The sequence below is a fragment of the Tupaia chinensis genome, unplaced genomic scaffold (genome assembly GCF_000334495.1).
Source record: "Tupaia chinensis unplaced genomic scaffold, TupChi_1.0 Scaffold000387_1, whole genome shotgun sequence".
NCBI classification, from domain to species: domain Eukaryota; kingdom Metazoa; phylum Chordata; class Mammalia; order Scandentia; family Tupaiidae; genus Tupaia; species Tupaia belangeri.
The window spans coordinates 2,725,111-2,742,354 of NW_006159889.1; the positions used below are offsets into that span (position 1 = coordinate 2,725,111).

General features: G+C 48.5%; 3 protein-coding genes across 3 annotated transcripts in view; 1 reads left to right on the plus strand and 2 right to left on the minus strand.

Annotated features, from left to right (window-relative positions):
• The window catches only part of HECTD3 (HECT domain E3 ubiquitin protein ligase 3), a gene marked incomplete in the record, with an annotated part of 9,589 nt that extends 9,167 nt beyond the window's left edge, over nucleotides 1-422 (minus strand). Inside the window, 1 exon segment of the mRNA XM_014589886.2 lies at nucleotides 1-422. Within this exon segment, the coding sequence (XP_014445372.1) occupies nucleotides 1-38 (38 nt within the window).
• A 1,492-nt stretch (nucleotides 423-1,914) lies between these two features.
• On the plus strand, nucleotides 1,915-5,106 carry UROD (uroporphyrinogen decarboxylase). The gene is made up of 10 exons (XM_006153806.3): nucleotides 1,915-2,006; nucleotides 2,590-2,702; nucleotides 2,826-2,905; nucleotides 2,984-3,046; nucleotides 3,160-3,357; nucleotides 3,446-3,607; nucleotides 3,954-4,091; nucleotides 4,265-4,365; nucleotides 4,450-4,516; nucleotides 4,865-5,106. Exons 1-10 carry the CDS (start codon nucleotides 1,987-1,989, stop codon nucleotides 5,024-5,026), a joined length of 1,104 nt encoding a protein of 367 aa, XP_006153868.1. The 5' UTR covers nucleotides 1,915-1,986; the 3' UTR covers nucleotides 5,027-5,106.
• A 2,290-nt stretch (nucleotides 5,107-7,396) lies between these two features.
• Nucleotides 7,397-17,244, minus strand: part of ZSWIM5 (zinc finger SWIM-type containing 5) — a gene marked incomplete in the record, with an annotated part of 174,855 nt that continues 165,007 nt past the window's right edge. The window contains 3 exon segments of the mRNA XM_027773921.1: nucleotides 7,397-10,142; nucleotides 10,901-10,982; nucleotides 11,733-11,896. Coding sequence (XP_027629722.1) covers nucleotides 9,280-10,142; nucleotides 10,901-10,982; nucleotides 11,733-11,896 — 1,109 coding nt within the window.

Below are 17,244 nucleotides of genomic sequence, written 5' to 3' on the forward strand. Positions count from 1 at the left end.
GGGGACTCTAGCGCCGCACCCGGGCCAGGGCCCGCCATGGCGAAGTAGCTGTGGGGAGCCCAGGGCGATCCGGCCCGGAGTGCGGCAGCCGCGACCGCAGAGCTTCCCACCACGCCCTGCCCCGCCTTCGGCCAGCCTTCGCCGTATGTTTTGGACTAGGCGTACCCTCTGCCCCGACGTTTTGCTCTGTGTACTCTCAACTGCTACTTACCTCTGTGCCCGCCACCAGGCCCAGCCAGACCTGATCAATCACCCTCTCTTACACCGTGGAGACTACTATTTTATTTCCACAGTTGCTACTCTTGTAGAGGCCACCATCCTATTTAGTCTAGATCATTGCAACAGCCATTTTCTGGTCCTTGGGCCTCTTGTTTTTGCCTCTCTGCCCCATCGAGTCCTAGTACCACCAGAAAAATCTTTGAAAAAGCTGCTTAACTCATCATCAGGAAGGTATTGCTAAATTATTTGGGAGACTGACCTTTCCCCCACCACTAACAGGAGTCTTGAGTCATTCAGGCCTGATCCTTGTTACTCCTGATCCTAGAACACTGATTATTATCAACTTTGCTTTTTGTTTGTTTGTTTGTTTGTTTGAGTCTTTTGCTATGGGACGGTACACTCCACTGGAGAGGGAAAGTGAGACATCACCCCCAGGAGAGATGGCCACACCGCAGTTCCTTATCCTCCATTCTCCTGCAGGGCTTTCCTCACACATGCACATGCACCTGGTGTGTTTTTCAAGCTGCCAGGTCTAGGACTTGAACTGCATAATCAGCTATGTGGGATCCAGTGCCTTAACCCCATGTCACCTGCTGGCCCTCACTTTAATGCGCTTGATTTGTGTTTTCCCATCAGCACTTTAGCTCCTTAAAGGCAGGGCTATCTTGCTCAGCACTCTAACCTCCAAACCCACCACAGTGCTTGGGTCTTGGTAGGTCATATAAATATGTAAGTATTTTAGTTGTCTGTACAGCCTGGTTCCATCTGCTGGACACCTGGTTGGATAGGATTTATCTATCTATCTATATCTATCTATCTATCTATCTATCTATCTATCTATCTTTAATTTGACCAGACAAGGACAGAGAGAGAGAGAGAGAAAGTGAGAAAGCAAGCCACCAGGTCCGAGACTCAACGGCCGTTGGCCATGTGGAAGTTCAGCGCCCTTAACCACCGCGCCACCTGTTGGACCCAGAGTTTTTAAAAAAATAATTCTTTAATTTTATTTATCATTATTATTATTTTTAAAATTTGATCAGGGACGGGGGTTGAGGGGAGGTGTCGTGTGAAAGCAATCTACCAGGTGGGGGACTACTGTCAGCCATGTGGGAATCCAGTGCTTAACCACTATGCTACCCGCTGGCCCCTAGACAGGATTTTTAGAGTCATGAAGAGTGGGAGTGAGGGACCAGCAGTTAGCGTAATGGCTATGTTGCTGGAATCTCATGTAGTCGACTGTGGTTCGAGTCCCGGATCCTGTGGCTTAAAACTCACACCGGGCACGTGTGCGTGCGTGCCCAAGATCCCAAGAGAGAATGGAGGAGATGGGATTGCGACGTGGCCATGCCCCCGGGGGCTGATTTCTCGCTGTCTCTGTCTCTGTCTTTCTGGCAAGCGAACGTGCCCTATAGCAAAAACCTCTCAAAAAAGAAAAAAGAGTGAGAGTGAGATTTGAGCCAAGCCTTTGAGGTTTCCAGATCGTCAGACTCGAGATTAAATACCTCCTGCCATCATCAAGATGTAGTTAGAAAGAGCCCCTTCTTTCAGACATTTGTATTGCGTCGCTACAATGAACTTTACGGTGAAAAGTGGTAGGGGTCCTACCGGCACCAGCCAGGGCAGCCCCAGAGCTGTCACTGGAGCCTGATCACGTGGCTCCAAACATGGCGACGCCCTTGGTTCAGTCTAGGAAAGGGCGGAGCCTGGGCTGGGGGCAGGCTCAAATACGGGTTGAAGGCGGGACAGTGTTCGCAGTCACTGTTTACCATGGAGGAGGACAGGTTGGGGTGAGTTCTCCGCAGCACGAGGAGTGGCTAGCCGGGCTTCTGTTGTCTTCCGACTCAGGAAACTGTCCCTCTACCCCCGCCCCCCCCTTACCTGGAAATCTCTGGGATTCATCCGACTATGGGTTCTTGAGACTTTCATCCCCGGCACCGTCTTGCTGGACTGCGTCCCTCAAACCTTCGTTCAGGGGATTCCGCAGCCTCCCTATTCTGGGACCGTCAACTTTGATCTCCCTTTGATTGTCCTCCAGCTTGGGGCTCTCCCACCCCCGGAGCCAGCTCACTGGCAGCCTGTTCCGAAGAGATTCGCTAGTCCGAAGACCCCAGCGTACCCTTACGGGGTTTTAATTCTCTCCCCGAGTCCCTTCAGTTGCTTTTAGCTGAGAGAGTAGGAAGAATGAGTAGGGAAAAGGCCCTAGCGCGGGCCCTTCTAGTCTTGTGCATGATCTGATAGAGGAGGCAGAACGGGTGGGGAACCACAGCTTGGGGGCTGGCCTGGAGGGTGCAGATAGCGGTGCCTGATTCCGTCTTAAGAACCCACGCCTTAGCACACTAACACGTAACCCTGTCCCTACCTGATCATCAGACCCCAGGGTTTTCCAGAGCTGAAGAATGATACTTTCCTGCGAGCAGCGTGGGGAGAGGAAACAGACTACACTCCCGTTTGGTGCATGCGGCAGGCAGGCCGCTACTTACCAGGTCAGGGTTTGCGCCTGGAAGCCTAGATAAAACTCTAGAGAAAAAGGTTTTGAGAGGCGGGGTGGGGGTGGGTGCTCTGGAGGCCCACAAGGTTGAACCCTGTCTTCCCTCTTCTGCCTGCAGAGTTTAGGGAAACCCGAGCTGGCCAGGATTTTTTCAACACCTGTCGTTCTCCTGAAGCCTGCTGTGAACTGACTCTGCAGGTGAGGGGGTCCACCAAAGAGGGAGGGACTTATGCCCTCAGCTTGCCACTTAGCAAAACTGTTTCCCATTTCCTACAGCCACTGCGTCGCTTCCCTCTGGATGCTGCCATCATCTTCTCCGACATCCTTGTTGTACCCCAGGTACCCCTTCAGCCTAATTCTGGAATGTGTAAAAAAGGAAAGGACCCCTTGGAACAGAGCCTTTTCCTCTTAGAGTTCCAAGTTTAGAACCCAGGTATTTCCTCTCCCTCCAGGCACTAGGCATGGAGGTGACCATGATACCTGGCAAAGGACCCAGCTTCCCAAAGCCACTGAAAGAAGAGCAGGACCTAGAGCACCTACGTGATCCAGCAGCGGCAGCCTCTGAGCTGGACTATGTGTTCCAGGCCATCACCCTTACCCGACAACGGCTGGCAGGGCGTGTGCCACTGATTGGCTTTGCTGGTGCCCCGGTAACGTGGGCAGGACAGGATGTAAATGAGGGAAGAAGTGTCGGTTTGGCTTCTGCACCTTTGACGTATTCTTTGTGTCCTTCTGTAGTGGACCCTGATGACATACATGATTGAGGGTGGCGGCTCAAGCACTATGGCTCAGGCCAAGCGCTGGCTCTACCAGAGACCCCAGGCCAGTCACCGGCTGCTGTGCATCCTCACTGATACTCTTGTCCCCTATCTGGTAGGACAAGTGGCTGCTGGTGCTCAGGTAAGTCCCAAGGGAGAAACAAATAGGCAGGGGTTTGATTTATAAGGACCAGAAGCAGTGGTCTCCTAAATCTGAGTGGGAAGGGGTCTTTATGCCAGACATAGAAACTTCTGGCTGGTACAGCCAAGCCTACCCAGACACTGGCAGGAGGGCTTAGTGCTCTGAGTGTTCAAAGGCCAAAGCTAGCCCTGGGATCTGGAGGAGAAGGCAAAACTTTTTTACTGAACTGTGTTTATAGTTCAGGTAATATCAGAGATTTAAGTCACTTGAAGAAAATTGAAGGACACTGTGTATGTGGGGTCTGAGGTACTCCTGTGTGTATTCTTGTCACTTCTCCTAACTGTAGGCGTTGCAACTCTTTGAGTCCCACGCGGGGCATCTTGGCCCACAACTTTTCAGCAAGTTTGCACTGCCCTACATCCGTGATGTGGCCAAGCGAGTGAAGGCTGGGTTGCAAAAAGCAGGCCTGGCACCAGTGCCCATGGTGAGGATGGGTTGAGTGAGGACTGGGATGGGTTGGGTGAAGGGCATGTGGAACTTTCAGGGTAAGTCTTGCGTGGACTGGAGTGACCACTGGAGGGCAGCAGAAGTGCAGGTGAGAAAGGGGAATGGGTGTCCCAAGACCCTCTGTACCCTGAGTTTGCCTCTTTGCTCTAGATCATCTTTGCTAAGGATGGACATTTTGCCCTGGAGGAACTGGCCCAGGCTGGCTATGAGGTAGTTGGGCTTGACTGGACGGTGACCCCCAAGAAAGTCCGGTGAGTGACAGGGGGGTTGAGGTGGAGAGGGCGACAGCTGCCATGTGTAGAGTCATCAGAATGTGGCACTGGCTCTGTTTTCAGGGAGCGTGTGGGAAAGACGGTGACCTTACAGGGCAACTTGGACCCCTGTGCTCTATATGCCTCAAAGGTAACAGGCAGGACCCCTGTGTGTCTATGAGTTCTTTTGTGTGTGTGTGTGTGTGTGTATTCCTATGGCTATGGATCTGGTTAGGTGTTATTATGTGTGTGTTTTTGTCACGTCTGTCTGTCCCTCCCCTCTACTCCATATGCATGGGGTAAGCCCTAGGAAGGCAGAATTGTTATTGTTCATCTGTTTTCTCTTAGTGCCTGGCCCATACCCGGGCATCCAATAGATTTTGATGAATTAACGACACAATGACACTGAGTAGAAGCATACCTGTGTGTGTGTGTCACTATCATGTACAGGGAGGACAGGCTTGTCAGTCTCCCCATAGCAGTGCCATTGGTCTTCCAGGAGGAGATTGGGCGGTTGGTGCAGCAGATGCTGGATGACTTTGGATCACAACGCTACATTGCCAACCTCGGCCATGGGCTTTACCCGGACATGGACCCAGAGCACGTGGGGGCCTTTGTGGATGCCGTGCACAGACACTCACGTCTGCTTCGACAGAACTGAGCATATGCCTTTACCTCAAGTACTACGAACACAGACGATTGTCTCCAGGAGAATAAAAGTCTCAGAGCTGGAGTCTAGTATTTGGTTGGTTGTGAAAGATCTGAACCCTTTTCCTCAGTTTCTTTTTAACCTGTGCTCCTTCCGCGGGGCCTCTCTCTGCATCCTCTCCCACAAGTCTTAGAGCTCAGATACCAGTGAGTATGTACAATAGAACTTCATATCAGGGTTCTCACTACCATTTTGCTCTCACATTATTCAAGGGCTACAGGGGTTTGGAGAATGTCCTAGCAGTTGGAGCTGTGACATTTGCAGAGAAAATGTGGGGTACACACAGCAAAGGACAAGCTGACAGGGCTTTGTGTCTGGGGAGGAAGGGGAGTATAGATCAAAGAGGGGCACAAAGTGGCTGGAACTTCAGAGAGGCCTAGGCTGGAAGACAGAGCCTCGGTGGATAGGCATATGAGGTCCTCAGCTTTGACACCAAAGATGGGGAGTACATAAAGTGTTAGAGAGTGAGGCCGGTTAGGACTGGAGCTCAAATTAGTCTATCACCATGATGAGAACACCTCTCAAGCCAGTTGGCCCCTTGTACTCGGGGCTGCTTTGCATTTATTTTTAAATTGCCAGAGGGTGTGTGTGTGTGTGTGTGTGTGTGTGTGTGTGAGAGAGAGAGAGAGAGAGAGAGGGGGGAAGCAAGTGAGAAAGGACCTCCCCATGGGGAATGGCCATCCCACACTCCCTTCTCCATTTTGCCTTCCTTTTGGATTTTGGGCATGCATGCACACATGCCTAGAGCGCTGGTTCTATTTTTTTTTTTTCTTTTGGAGAGGTTTTCTTGCAATAGGGTGCGTGCGCTCACCGGAAAGACAGAGAGAGACAGAGAGACAGAAAGCGAGAAATCACCACCTAGGGGGGATGGCCACACTCAATCCCTTCTTCTCCATTCTCCTCTTTGGATATTGGACAGCACGCACACACACCCAGCATGAGTTTAAGCCATCGGGTCTGGGACTCGAACCATGGTCGACTACATGGGAGTCCAGCAACATAGCCATTACACTAACTGCTGGTCCTGAGGGGTGGTTTTTCAAGCTGCTGGGTCTGGGACTCAAACCATGCAGTCGGCCATGTGGGATCTAGCCTCCTTAACTGCACCATTGTCTGGCCTTCTCTGTATTCTTTCCTAAGAATATCCTTTAATCTTCTCAGATTCTTGGTGTTTTTGCCCATCATGGTGACATCTGCTCGCTGGTTCTATTTTTTTTTTTTTTTTTGGAGGGGTTTTTGCTATAGAGTGTGTGCACTTGCCAGAAAGACAAAGAGAGACAGAGAGATAGAAAGCGAGAAAGCACCCCCCCAGGGGAGATGGCCACACCTCAATCCCTTCTCCATTCTCCTCTTTGGATATTGGACAGCACGCACACACACCCAGCATGAGTTTAAGCCATCGGGTCTGGGACTCGAACCATGGTCGACTACATGGGAGTCCAGCAACATAGCCATTACACTAACTGCTGGTCCTGAGGGGTGGTTTTTCAAGCTGCTGGGTCTGGGACTCAAACCATGCAGTCGGCCATGTGGGATCTAGCCTCCTTAACTGCACCATTGTCTGGCCTTCTCTGTATTCTTTCCTAAGAATATCCTTTAATCTTCTCAGATTCTTGGTGTTTTTGCCCATCATGGTGACATCTGCTTCTGTTTTTTTTTTTTTAATTTTTTTGGAGGGGTTTTTGCTATAGAGTGTGTGCACTTGCCAGAAAGACAAAGAGAGACAGAGAGATAGAAAGCGAGAAAGCACCCCCCCAGGGGCGATGGACACACCTCAATCCCTTCTCCATTCTCCTCTCTGGATCTTGGGGACGCACGCACACGTGCCCAGCGTGAGTTTAAGCCACTGGGTCTGGGACTCGAACTGCGGTCAACTACATGGGAATCCAGTGATATAGCCATTACACTAACTGCTGGTCCCGACACCTGCTTCTTAGGACAAGGCACCTTGGAGCCTGTGAGCTTTGAGAAGTCTTGTGGCAGGAAATTCATCTGTCATTCTACAGCTCCTTGAAGACCCAAACAGACCCTGACTCAGCCAGAGCAATGCAGAAAGGAGAGAAGCGCCTCATTTTATTGAGAGAACACAATTTCTGCTTTTAGAAAAACAATCTTTTCTGTGACCCATGATTTATTCATAGAAAAGCAGTGTGAGTTCACATACTTGCTAAAAAAGGGCAATTGTGATACAGAAATGGTGGTGGCTTCTCGTTTTTACCAACCCATTGGGCTGAGACATTATAGGGGCCCTTGGCTGGACAGTAAGACTTTAGTAGCCACAAACAGCATATACAACTTATGGTCAGTTTGAAGTAAAAAAAACTTGACATAAACAGTTTGCCAAATAAAGGAAAATAAAGTAATGCAGACAGGTCCTTAGTTCACACTAGCTATTCCACTTCTTCCCTATCAAATCCCACTCCTAACTCGAGAACTAAGACATGAAATGGTAAACACCAAGACACTGGTATCTGACAGTCTTCTGAATGCCCTTACTCCCTCCCATGAGGATTCCAGGCTGAGCACAGTGGTCAGGAAGGTAGTGATCAGGAGCATGGTACACTAGTGCAGCCAGGGCTAAGACAGGGCTGCCCACTAGGGCTAGAGATTAGGAACATGACAGCCAACACACACTGGCCCCAGCCTCCAAATCGGCAACCACTGGGACTGACAAGCAGGCAGAAGCAGCTTGAGGTAGAAAGGCAGGGGAAGAAAGCAAGTATGGGGCAAGAAGAGAACTGTGTAGCTGAAGCAGCCAATCTTAGGCCAGAGGGAGACTGGTGCTTAGAAGCTTGTTTGGTGAGAGAATGGTGAGTAGAGGCGGCTCAGAGACGGGAAATGAATGGCCAGTGAGAGAAACTAAGAAATGCAGAAAAAAGATCTGGCCAAAAGAAGGGATGCACTCGTGCAGATCCACAGACACCAATATATGGACACACCTACATGTAGAAATATACTCGGTTACACATATAAACACACAGGTCTATGGATAGCAGGAGTACACACAGACACATATTTATACAATGCACTCATGTGTGCCCAGGTACACATACACACTAAACATGGATAGACAAACATGAGTGTACTTACACACAGATACGCAATCTCACATATGTCAACATATGTACCCACACACAGAAACCTACAGTCCAGCACATGTTTCACTCATGTACAGAGAGGCGGGACTGACATAGGTACGCATAAATATATATGTGCACATATACAGCTAGGTATGCACAGATATATCTATGCACACAGATGCATGTACTAAGTCATACAGGTGCGCACGCGCGCACACACACACACACACACACACACACACACACACACACAGATGAAACCTGACACTTAACACAAACAAAGATGACCAGAGTAGATGAACATTATGAGCTCAGTGGCTCCCAGACCTTCCGTCTTCCCCCATACTCAGTTCTCAGGTGCTCAGCAGGCTCTTGGAGAGGCTGTGTGAGGCAGGAGCAGAAGCTTCAATGTACTTGCATCTTCAGAGGCGAAAGTCTACATCTGTTCCTGGCCTGTGCCCCTCACCCACCACAAGGCTCTCTATGCCCCAACTGCAGGCTGGATTTTCTGCGTGGACTAGACCTGGGATTTATCCTAACTGGCCATTTCTCCCTGCCATCTCTGCTTTCCCACTGCCAACAGCATACACTCTGCAAGGGAAACCTGAGAAATGGTAGTGAATTGGTCGTGAATCTCCTCAGAAAACAAGCCTATCCTCCTACCCACAGCTACTTCAAGTGCCCACCAAATCAGAATCAGAATTATAAATAGTTACAACTTTACAATAACGGGCAACACATATACTATAGTATTTACAGTACCATAAATGCTTCTGTTTCTCTGGTTAAGCAATCCCTGAGACGGAACAATGTTCTGTGTTTGCCAAGGGAGAAAGGGCCAAAGCCCAGGACACGCAGGATACAGGGGCATGAGGTGGCATGTTGTGGGGTTTCTGATCGACCTGCAGGGCCTGGCTGCTCCAGGAACAGTGGGCGTGATGAGAAGTTTGCCAAGGCAGGCGTATCGGTAAAGTTGAACTCTCCTCAGCTCTAGCCCTGTGGTCCTTTGGCCTCAGCCACATGTACCCAGCGTCCTCTCAGGGTAGACAAATATTTCAGTGTCCTTGACCTGACCTGATGGGACCTGGGAGCCCAGGCTGCCTTGGCAGTGAACTGCTTGCTTTCTTAGCCGAAGCGCTCTCGTACCAACAGCATCAGCTTCTTCTTGCCTTTGTAGATCTGTTTGAGGTTGTCAATGAACTGGGCGAACTGTAGGTGGCCATCCTGGGGCAGCAGGAAGGTCTCCCGAGCTTTGCTCAGAAACTCGATGAACTCTCCGTAGTGGCGAGGGCTGATGTGCGTCAGACGTGAGTGTGTGGTGTTGATGTAGGCGTTGATCGTGGCATCCAGCAGCTGGCGCAGTGGGGCTTTGTCAGTGGACATGAGCTTTCCAGAGCTGCGGCGGCCTGGGATGCCAGCCAGGCCAGGTGCAGTCACTGTGCAGCGCCTCAGGATGTCTGAAAGCACTGTGGCACAGTGCACGCTCTTGACCACCAGGGGGATAAGGGCTGCCAGCTCGTTCTTGCCCAGAGAGTGGCTAAGAGCACATGCCCAGAGCACATCATTGATGGCTGGGTGAGTGTCCTGGTTGTAGGCCAGGTTAAGATGGCTCATGGCTAGGGAGGCCAGCTTGAAGGCACGTAGCGGGTAGCCACGGAGCTCCATGTAGCGGGCGATAGTGAACAGCTGTGAATGGGTCATGCCACCAGCGGCAGCATCAATGGCTATCTGGTAGGCTGCCTCGAAGGCGATGTGGTCTTTCTCACAGAGTGTGAGGGCTGACAGGGCACAGCTCTGTGGATCCTTCATAGCACACTGCAGGGCCAGTGTGCGAGCACAGCTAGCCAGTTCCTCCCGCTGTGGGTAGTCCAGACTGAGGCGCAGGATAGTAGTGTGGGATACGGCTGTGGCAGCTACAATACTAGTAGCCTCAGTGGGAGTGAAGAGTGTGTACCAGCTCTGCAAGATGCTCACCAGCGCCCGCACACCTGTCAGGGAGAGTCTGAGCTCAGCCGTGGCCATCCGGGTCCTGATCCAGGTCTGCCCAGATTACCATTTGGGAGCTGAACTTGGCCTGCAGAGACGAGTTCTCCCTCCTCCTCAGCAGCCTTGAGATGATCTGAGGCAAACCAGGGCAAGGGGAACATCCCGGAGGGCCAGTCCCTGTTGAGGGTTTCTTCCCATCCCTTCCTTCCCCAGGTCAGAGAGCTAAAGGTTTCTAGGTGCTCTGTTTCCTTTACAAGGATGGAGCAGCAGAGCCTATGGGAAGGTTTCTAGGTGCTCTGAGCCCTTTACAAGGATGGAGCAGCAGAGCCTATGGTTTGCCTGCCCCAAGGAAGAGGTCATAGGCCTGCCTGGGGTTCTAGCTGAAGTGGACTTCTCAGGGTATTCTCGTGCTGGGGCTCTGGGCTCTGCAAGGGATTGTGGAGCTTCCATGTGTCTCAAGCATGGACAGGGACTGAGACCAAACCACTGGACCTACTACCTCCCAAGGGAGGATGTGAGTGTTAGTGGATGAACATTCATTCTCTCAGACATGTCTCTCATCAGAGGGTAAGACCACTGCTGACATCAGGATATGGTCCAAGCCGTGAGGGCTGGTTTGGGCTGGCTGAACAAGGCCATTGTCTCCCACCTTTCCTGGCCATCAGGAATAGGAATGAGAGCTCTATGGTTCACTGCTGTGTCCCAGGTGGGGCCTCGGAACTCCTTTCCCCTAGCGGGCAGAGGGAGGTGGGAGACTCACCCACTTCTGTAGCACAGGTCACCAGCCATCGCACCATCTCCCGGCGCCTCCAGTTAAGGGTTGATAAGGTCATTCGCATTACCTGGGCACAAAAGAGGCCTTTCCAGTGGGCTGAGCTTACCAGTTGTGACCTCGCACTTCCCTTTGTCATCTTAGGCAACATATACTATTTTCGTGCCTTAAACAGCACCAAAAATCCCTGAATAAGTATAGACAGGTCTACGTTTTGCCCTATCCCTTCCACTCAGTTAAAAGGCTTCTCTGAAGAGAAAGTCCTTATTACCGTTACTTACTCGATTTGGAGGAATGGAGGTGGAGAGGAGACGGGATCCTGTGGAGCCTAAAGCTATACTAGTTCTGGCCTTAACTTAAAAATGGAGGGAACCAGCAGTTAGCGTAATGGCTATGTCGCTGGACTCCCATGTAGTCGACCACGGTTCGCGTCCCGGACCCAGTGGCTTAAAACTCACGCCGGGCGCGTGTGCGTGCGTGCCCAGGATCCCTAGAGGAGAATGGAGGAGGAGGGACTGCGGTGAGACCATCATCCCTGGAGGGTGATTTCTCGCTTTCTGTCTCTCTGTCTCTCTCTGTCTGTCTGGCGAGCGCACGCGCCCTATAGCAAAAACCTCTCCAAAAAAAAAAAGAAAAAAGAAAATGGAGCCCAATTTATGGAGTACTTACCTTTTATACAGCCTAGAATTTGTGTTCTGGGGACACAGAAAGAATGAGACTTGGTCTGTGCCCAGTCCTCTGGGGACTTCCCTTCTGCCAATTGTCACTAGGCCAGAATAAAGCAGGAAATAAAGTGGGAAGGCCCGCTAATACCCCGTACCTGTAATCCCAGCTCCAGAGCCACATTGAGCAAGGTGCTGTCGGTACTGCTGTCCGTGGGAGTAGCAATCTTGAATGCATCTTGGGCCAGTTTAAAGATGAGGGAGGAAGAATGGATGTGCTTCTGTATTGCTTCCAGAATTGTTTGGAGCCGCAGAGTGTCCCCTTTAGGTGTCAAGAGAAGGGGCAGGGACAGGGTCTGCTTTAAAGTTTCCTTAAACAGGCAGTTGGTCACACAGGTACTGGTCAAACTGGCTGCTACCAATCACTGAGTGTTTTTGAATGTTACCATTTCTTCTGAGGGGACAAGCTGTCTCTACCAAACCTACTGGAGGCTCCCTCCTTCCTCAGGTGCCCACATGAATTCACTTCTCTCTACCTTTTCATCTGACTCTACCCCTCAGTCTCTATACCCTCAGGCTCTCTAGGTACCAAAAATAATGTTCTTGAATATTTGAATTTTGAGAGCTGTAAGAGATAGGAAGGCACATATTGCCGCAAAAGTATGCCAGAGGCCCACTGTGTGCCTCTTACTACAGCTCTTGCAGCAAAAAGGAGTTGGGCTCCTTTTTATTTTCCTTCCTTTTTAAAAAAGTTTTTCTATATATAGGTCATGGTCCCTAGCCAGCCAGACAGAGGATGTAGGAAGTGAGAAATCCCTTCCAGTGGGTTGGCCATGCCACAGTCCCTTCTCCATTCTCCTCTTAGGACTTTGGGCACGCATGCATATGTCCCTGGCATGATTTTCAAGCCCTAGGTCCGGAACTTGAACCGTGCTGTCAGCCATGTCAGATCCAGCCACCTCACTCTTCACGCCACCTGCTGGCGCGGGATCCTTTTTCGACAGGCAAGGATCTATAAAAAGTACTAGCACACAGAGTGAAGGAATACACCATGGTTACATGAAGTGAAGGTGGTTGTATGAAGTTAATAAAGCGTATGAAAGATTGGTATACCTTATGAAGCGTAAATACATGAAATAAAAATAAAACAAAAAGCAGGCAGGACCAGCCTGGTGGACTAGTGGCTGGGGGAGATGGATTCCACATGGCTGAACATTGTTAGAGTTTGGGCCAGGTGACTTGAAAAACGTGTGTGCACATGTACCTGGAATCCAGATAGGATGGAGAAGTGGAGAAGAAGGTATTGTGGTGTGACCACGCCCCCATTAGAGGTGCTTTCCCCCTACCCTCTCTCTTTGGAGAGTGCATGCGCCCTCTGGCAATTAAAAAAAAAGAGTAGGTTGTGGGCCAGCAGGTGACATGGTGGTTAAGGTGCTCCCTACATGGCTGACCTCAGTTCAAGTCCCAGATCTGGAGGCTTGAAACTCATGCTGGGCGCATGTAAATGCATGCCCAAAATCCCAAGAGGAGAATGGAGGAAAAAGGATTGCAGCATGGACATTCCCCCTGGGGGTTGACTTCTCATTTTCTGTCTCTGAGGAGCACACAGGCCCTATAGCAAAAATCTCTTTCTCAAAAAAAAGTAGGTTGTATGTTTAGTTTGTAACTATTAATAAAAAGATGGAGTGGTAAGGATAGTGGTAAGGCTTTGAAATAAAACACATTGGGCACTGGGATCAGCAGTTAGTGTAATGGCTATGTTGCGGAACTCCCATGTAGTCGACCGCAGTTTGAATCCCGGACTCAGTGGCTTAAACTCACACCAGGCACATGTGTGCGCATGCCCAAGATCCCGAGAGGAGAATGGAGGGGTTGGGGCATGGCCATCCCCCCCAGGGGGTGATTTCTCACTTTCTATCTGTCTCTCTCTGTCTTTCTGGAAAGCGCACGCGCTCTATGGCAAAAACATCTCAAATAAATAAATAAATAAATAAACAATAACACATTGGACACTGAAACTGACTTAGCCATTTAATAGTTCAATTACTTAATCTATAAAATGAAAAATAATTCTAGGGTTGTTATGAGAATTATAAACAATTAGTGTTTATAGTTAATATTCTATAATTCCAAATCTAGATGGGAAGCATTGACATCCTAACAATATTTAGGCTTTCTATCCTTGAACTTATTATGTCTCTCTACTTACTTGGATCTTTTTATTTTTTTTTTTTTTGAGAGGTTTTTGCTATAGGGCGCGTGCGCTCGCCAGACAGACAGAGAGAGACAGAAAGTGAGAAATCACCCCCCAGGGGGGATAGCCATGCCACAATCCCTTCTCCTCCATTCTTCTCTTGGGATCTTGAGCATGCACGCACACGCGCCCAGTGTGAGTTTTAAGCCACCGGGTCCGGGACGTGAACCGCGATCGACTTCGTGGGAGTCCAGTGACATAGCCATTACGCTAACTGCTGGTCCCTTTACTTGGATCTTTATTTCATCAAAGTTTTATAATTTTTCTCATACAGCTCTCCTACATATTTTGTTAAATTTCTTTTTTTTTTTTTTTCTTTTTTTGGCTATAGGGCGCATGCACTCACCAGAAAGACACAGAGAGACAGAGAGACAGAAAGCAAGAAATCACCCCTCAGGGGGATGGCCACGCTGCAATCCCTTCTCCTCCATTCTCCTCTCAGGATCTTGGGCACATACGCACATGGCGTGAGTTTAGCCACTGGGTCCAGGGTTCGAACTGCGGTTGACTACATGGGAGTCCAGCAACGTAGCCATTACGCTAACTGCTGGTCCCCCACTATGTCTGTTTAAGTATACCTTTTGAGGGAACCAGCAGTTAGCGTAATGGCTACGTTGCTGGACTCCCATGTAGTCAACCGCAGTTCGAACCCTGGACCCAGTGGCTAAACTCACGCCATGTGCGTATGTGCCCAAGATCCTGAGAGGAGAATGGAGGAGAAGGGATTGTGGCGTGGCCATCCCTCCTGGGGGGGATTTCTCACTTTCTGTCTCTCTGTTTCTCTCTGTCTGCCTGGCAAGCGCATGCGCCCTATATTGAAAAACCTCTCAAAAAAAGAAAAAAAAAAGAAAACAGTATACCTTTTGATGTGTACATAATGATGAAACTGTCTAACTACTTCTCGGAATATATCCCTGTCATTAAGTGAAATATGACTCTACTTCATTTTTTGGGTGCTAATGTAAATGGCATTTGTCTTTCATTTCAAATGCTAGCTGTTCATTGCTGGTATACAGGAAAGCAAATGACTTTTTGTTTATTACTCTAGTATATGGCAATCTTGCTATAATCACTTACTAGTTCCAGATTGGTTTTATAAATTTCTTTATCATGAGAAAGACAGAGAAAGAAACAGAGAGAAAGAGACAGCACCCCTGGATCTTGACACCACAATCCACCCTAGCCTTCAGTCAGCCCCAGACTGTGGGTAAGTGCGTGCTGGCATACTGAGTGAGGTCTCTGGATTTGAACCGGGACCCTTTTCCATGAGATTGTTTCACAGGTATCATGCTTTATTGCAGCACCACTGTCTGGCCTTGTCCAGTTTTGTCTTTGTTTTTGGTTGATTCTTTGGGATTTCCAACATAGACAATCACGCCATTTGCTAACAAAGACAGTTGCATTTTCCCCCATTCTAATGTCTATACTCCCTTATTTCTTTTACTTGTCTTACTGCAATAGTTGGGACCTCTAGTATGATGGGAATGGTAAGAGGGAACAGGTTTGTCTTATTCTATATCTTTGGGGGTAATTATTTAGTTTCTCACCATTTAATATGAGGATAGCTGTAGGTTCTTTATAGATATTATCAAGTTAAGTTAGTTTTCCTCCATTTCTAATTTGCTGAGAGTTTTTATCATAAATTGGTGTTAGAATTTGTCAATACTTTTCCTTTATCTATTGACATAATCATATGATTGTCTTCGCCTGTGGATGTGATGGGTTATATTCATTTGCAAGTGTTGAGCCAGAATTACCTACCTGATGAATCCCCCTTGGTAGTAGTGTAACTTTTTTTTTTTTTTTTTTTTTTTACATTGTTGTCCCACATTTGCTGATTCTTGCTGAGGATTTCTGCATTTATGTTTGTGAGTGATATAGCTCTGTAGTTTTCTTTCTTGTAACTCCTTATCTGGCTTGGTATTAGAGTAATGCTGGACTCAAAATGAGTAAAGAGGCAATCCCTCTGTTTCTATCTTCTGGAAGAGAATGTAGCCCATTGGTATTATTTTTTCTTTAAATATTTGGTAGAACTCACTAGTAAAATTATCTGGGCCTTGGAGCCAATAGGTAGCATAGTGGTTAAGGTGCTGGACTCCCACATGGTTGATCACAGTTCAAGTCCCAGATCTGCTGGCTTGAGAATCACACTGGGCATGAGTGTGTGTGTGTGTGTTTGTGCATGCCCAAAATCCCAGGAGGAGAAGGGATTGTGGCATGGCCAGCTTCCCTAGGGGGTGGGACTCAAACCATGCTTAGACATGTGAGATCCACCTTCCAGTGCGGTTTGAGTCTCGTACCTGGTGGCTTAAACTCATGCCAGGTGCATGTGCGTGCGTGCCCAAGATACCAAGAGGAGAATGGAGAAGGGATTGCTGTGTGGCTGTCCCCCCGGGGGGTGATTTCTCGTTTTCTGTCTCTGTCTTTCAGACAGAGGGGCACGCGCCCTATAGCAAAAAAAATCGTCTTCAAAAAAAAGGAATATAAAGGATAAGTCATACATGATGTGGTATTCCTAAGAATGAAGTCAAATATAAAATGATTATTTATAGCATACAGTATATGAAAGTTTACTTTTTTTAAGTCTTAAATTTTTTTTCCCACAAAATATTCTTTTTTTATTTTACACTTTTCCCATCTGTCAAATGTTTCCTACCCTTGCACTTCACACTTCACATTTTTAAAAACTTAAATGTTACTGAGATCTAGTTCATTAATGGTGCTATGCAGTTCAAGTATATGTATACTAATTTTCTGCTTGCTGGATCTGTCAGTTACTGATAAGAGATGTATTAAATTCTCCAAATATAACAGTGGTTTTGTCTATTTTTCTTTGAAGTACAGTCATTTTTTTTTTTTTAAGTTTTTGCTATAGGGTACATGTACTCACTGGAGAAAAACAGAGACAGAGAGAGAGAGAAAGAAAGAAAGTAAGAAAGCACCTGACCTCTCGGGGGAATACCACACTCTTGTTTCTTGTCAATCTCTTGTCTATTCTCCTCTAGGGATCTGGGGCACGCATGCATGCACATGGTGGTTTTTTTTTGGAGAGGTTTTTGCTATAGGGCACATGCGCTCACCAGACAGACAGAGACAGAGAGACAGAAAGCGAGAAATCACCCCCCGAGAGGATGGCCACACCACAATCCCTTCTCCTTTTGGGATTTCAGGCATGCATACATATGCATGTGCCTGGTGTGAGTTTAAAGCCACCAGGTCTGGGACTTAAACTGCAGTTGGCCATGTGGGAGTCTGGCTGCCTTAACTACCAGGCGACTTACCAGCCCAGCGTTGGCCTGTTTTTTTTTTTTTTCCTTAAAAAAATTATTTTATTGGGAACAGCAGTTAGCGTCATGGCTATGTTGCTGGACTCCCATGTAGTTGACCGTGGCTAAAGGCCCCGACCCGGGGGGTTT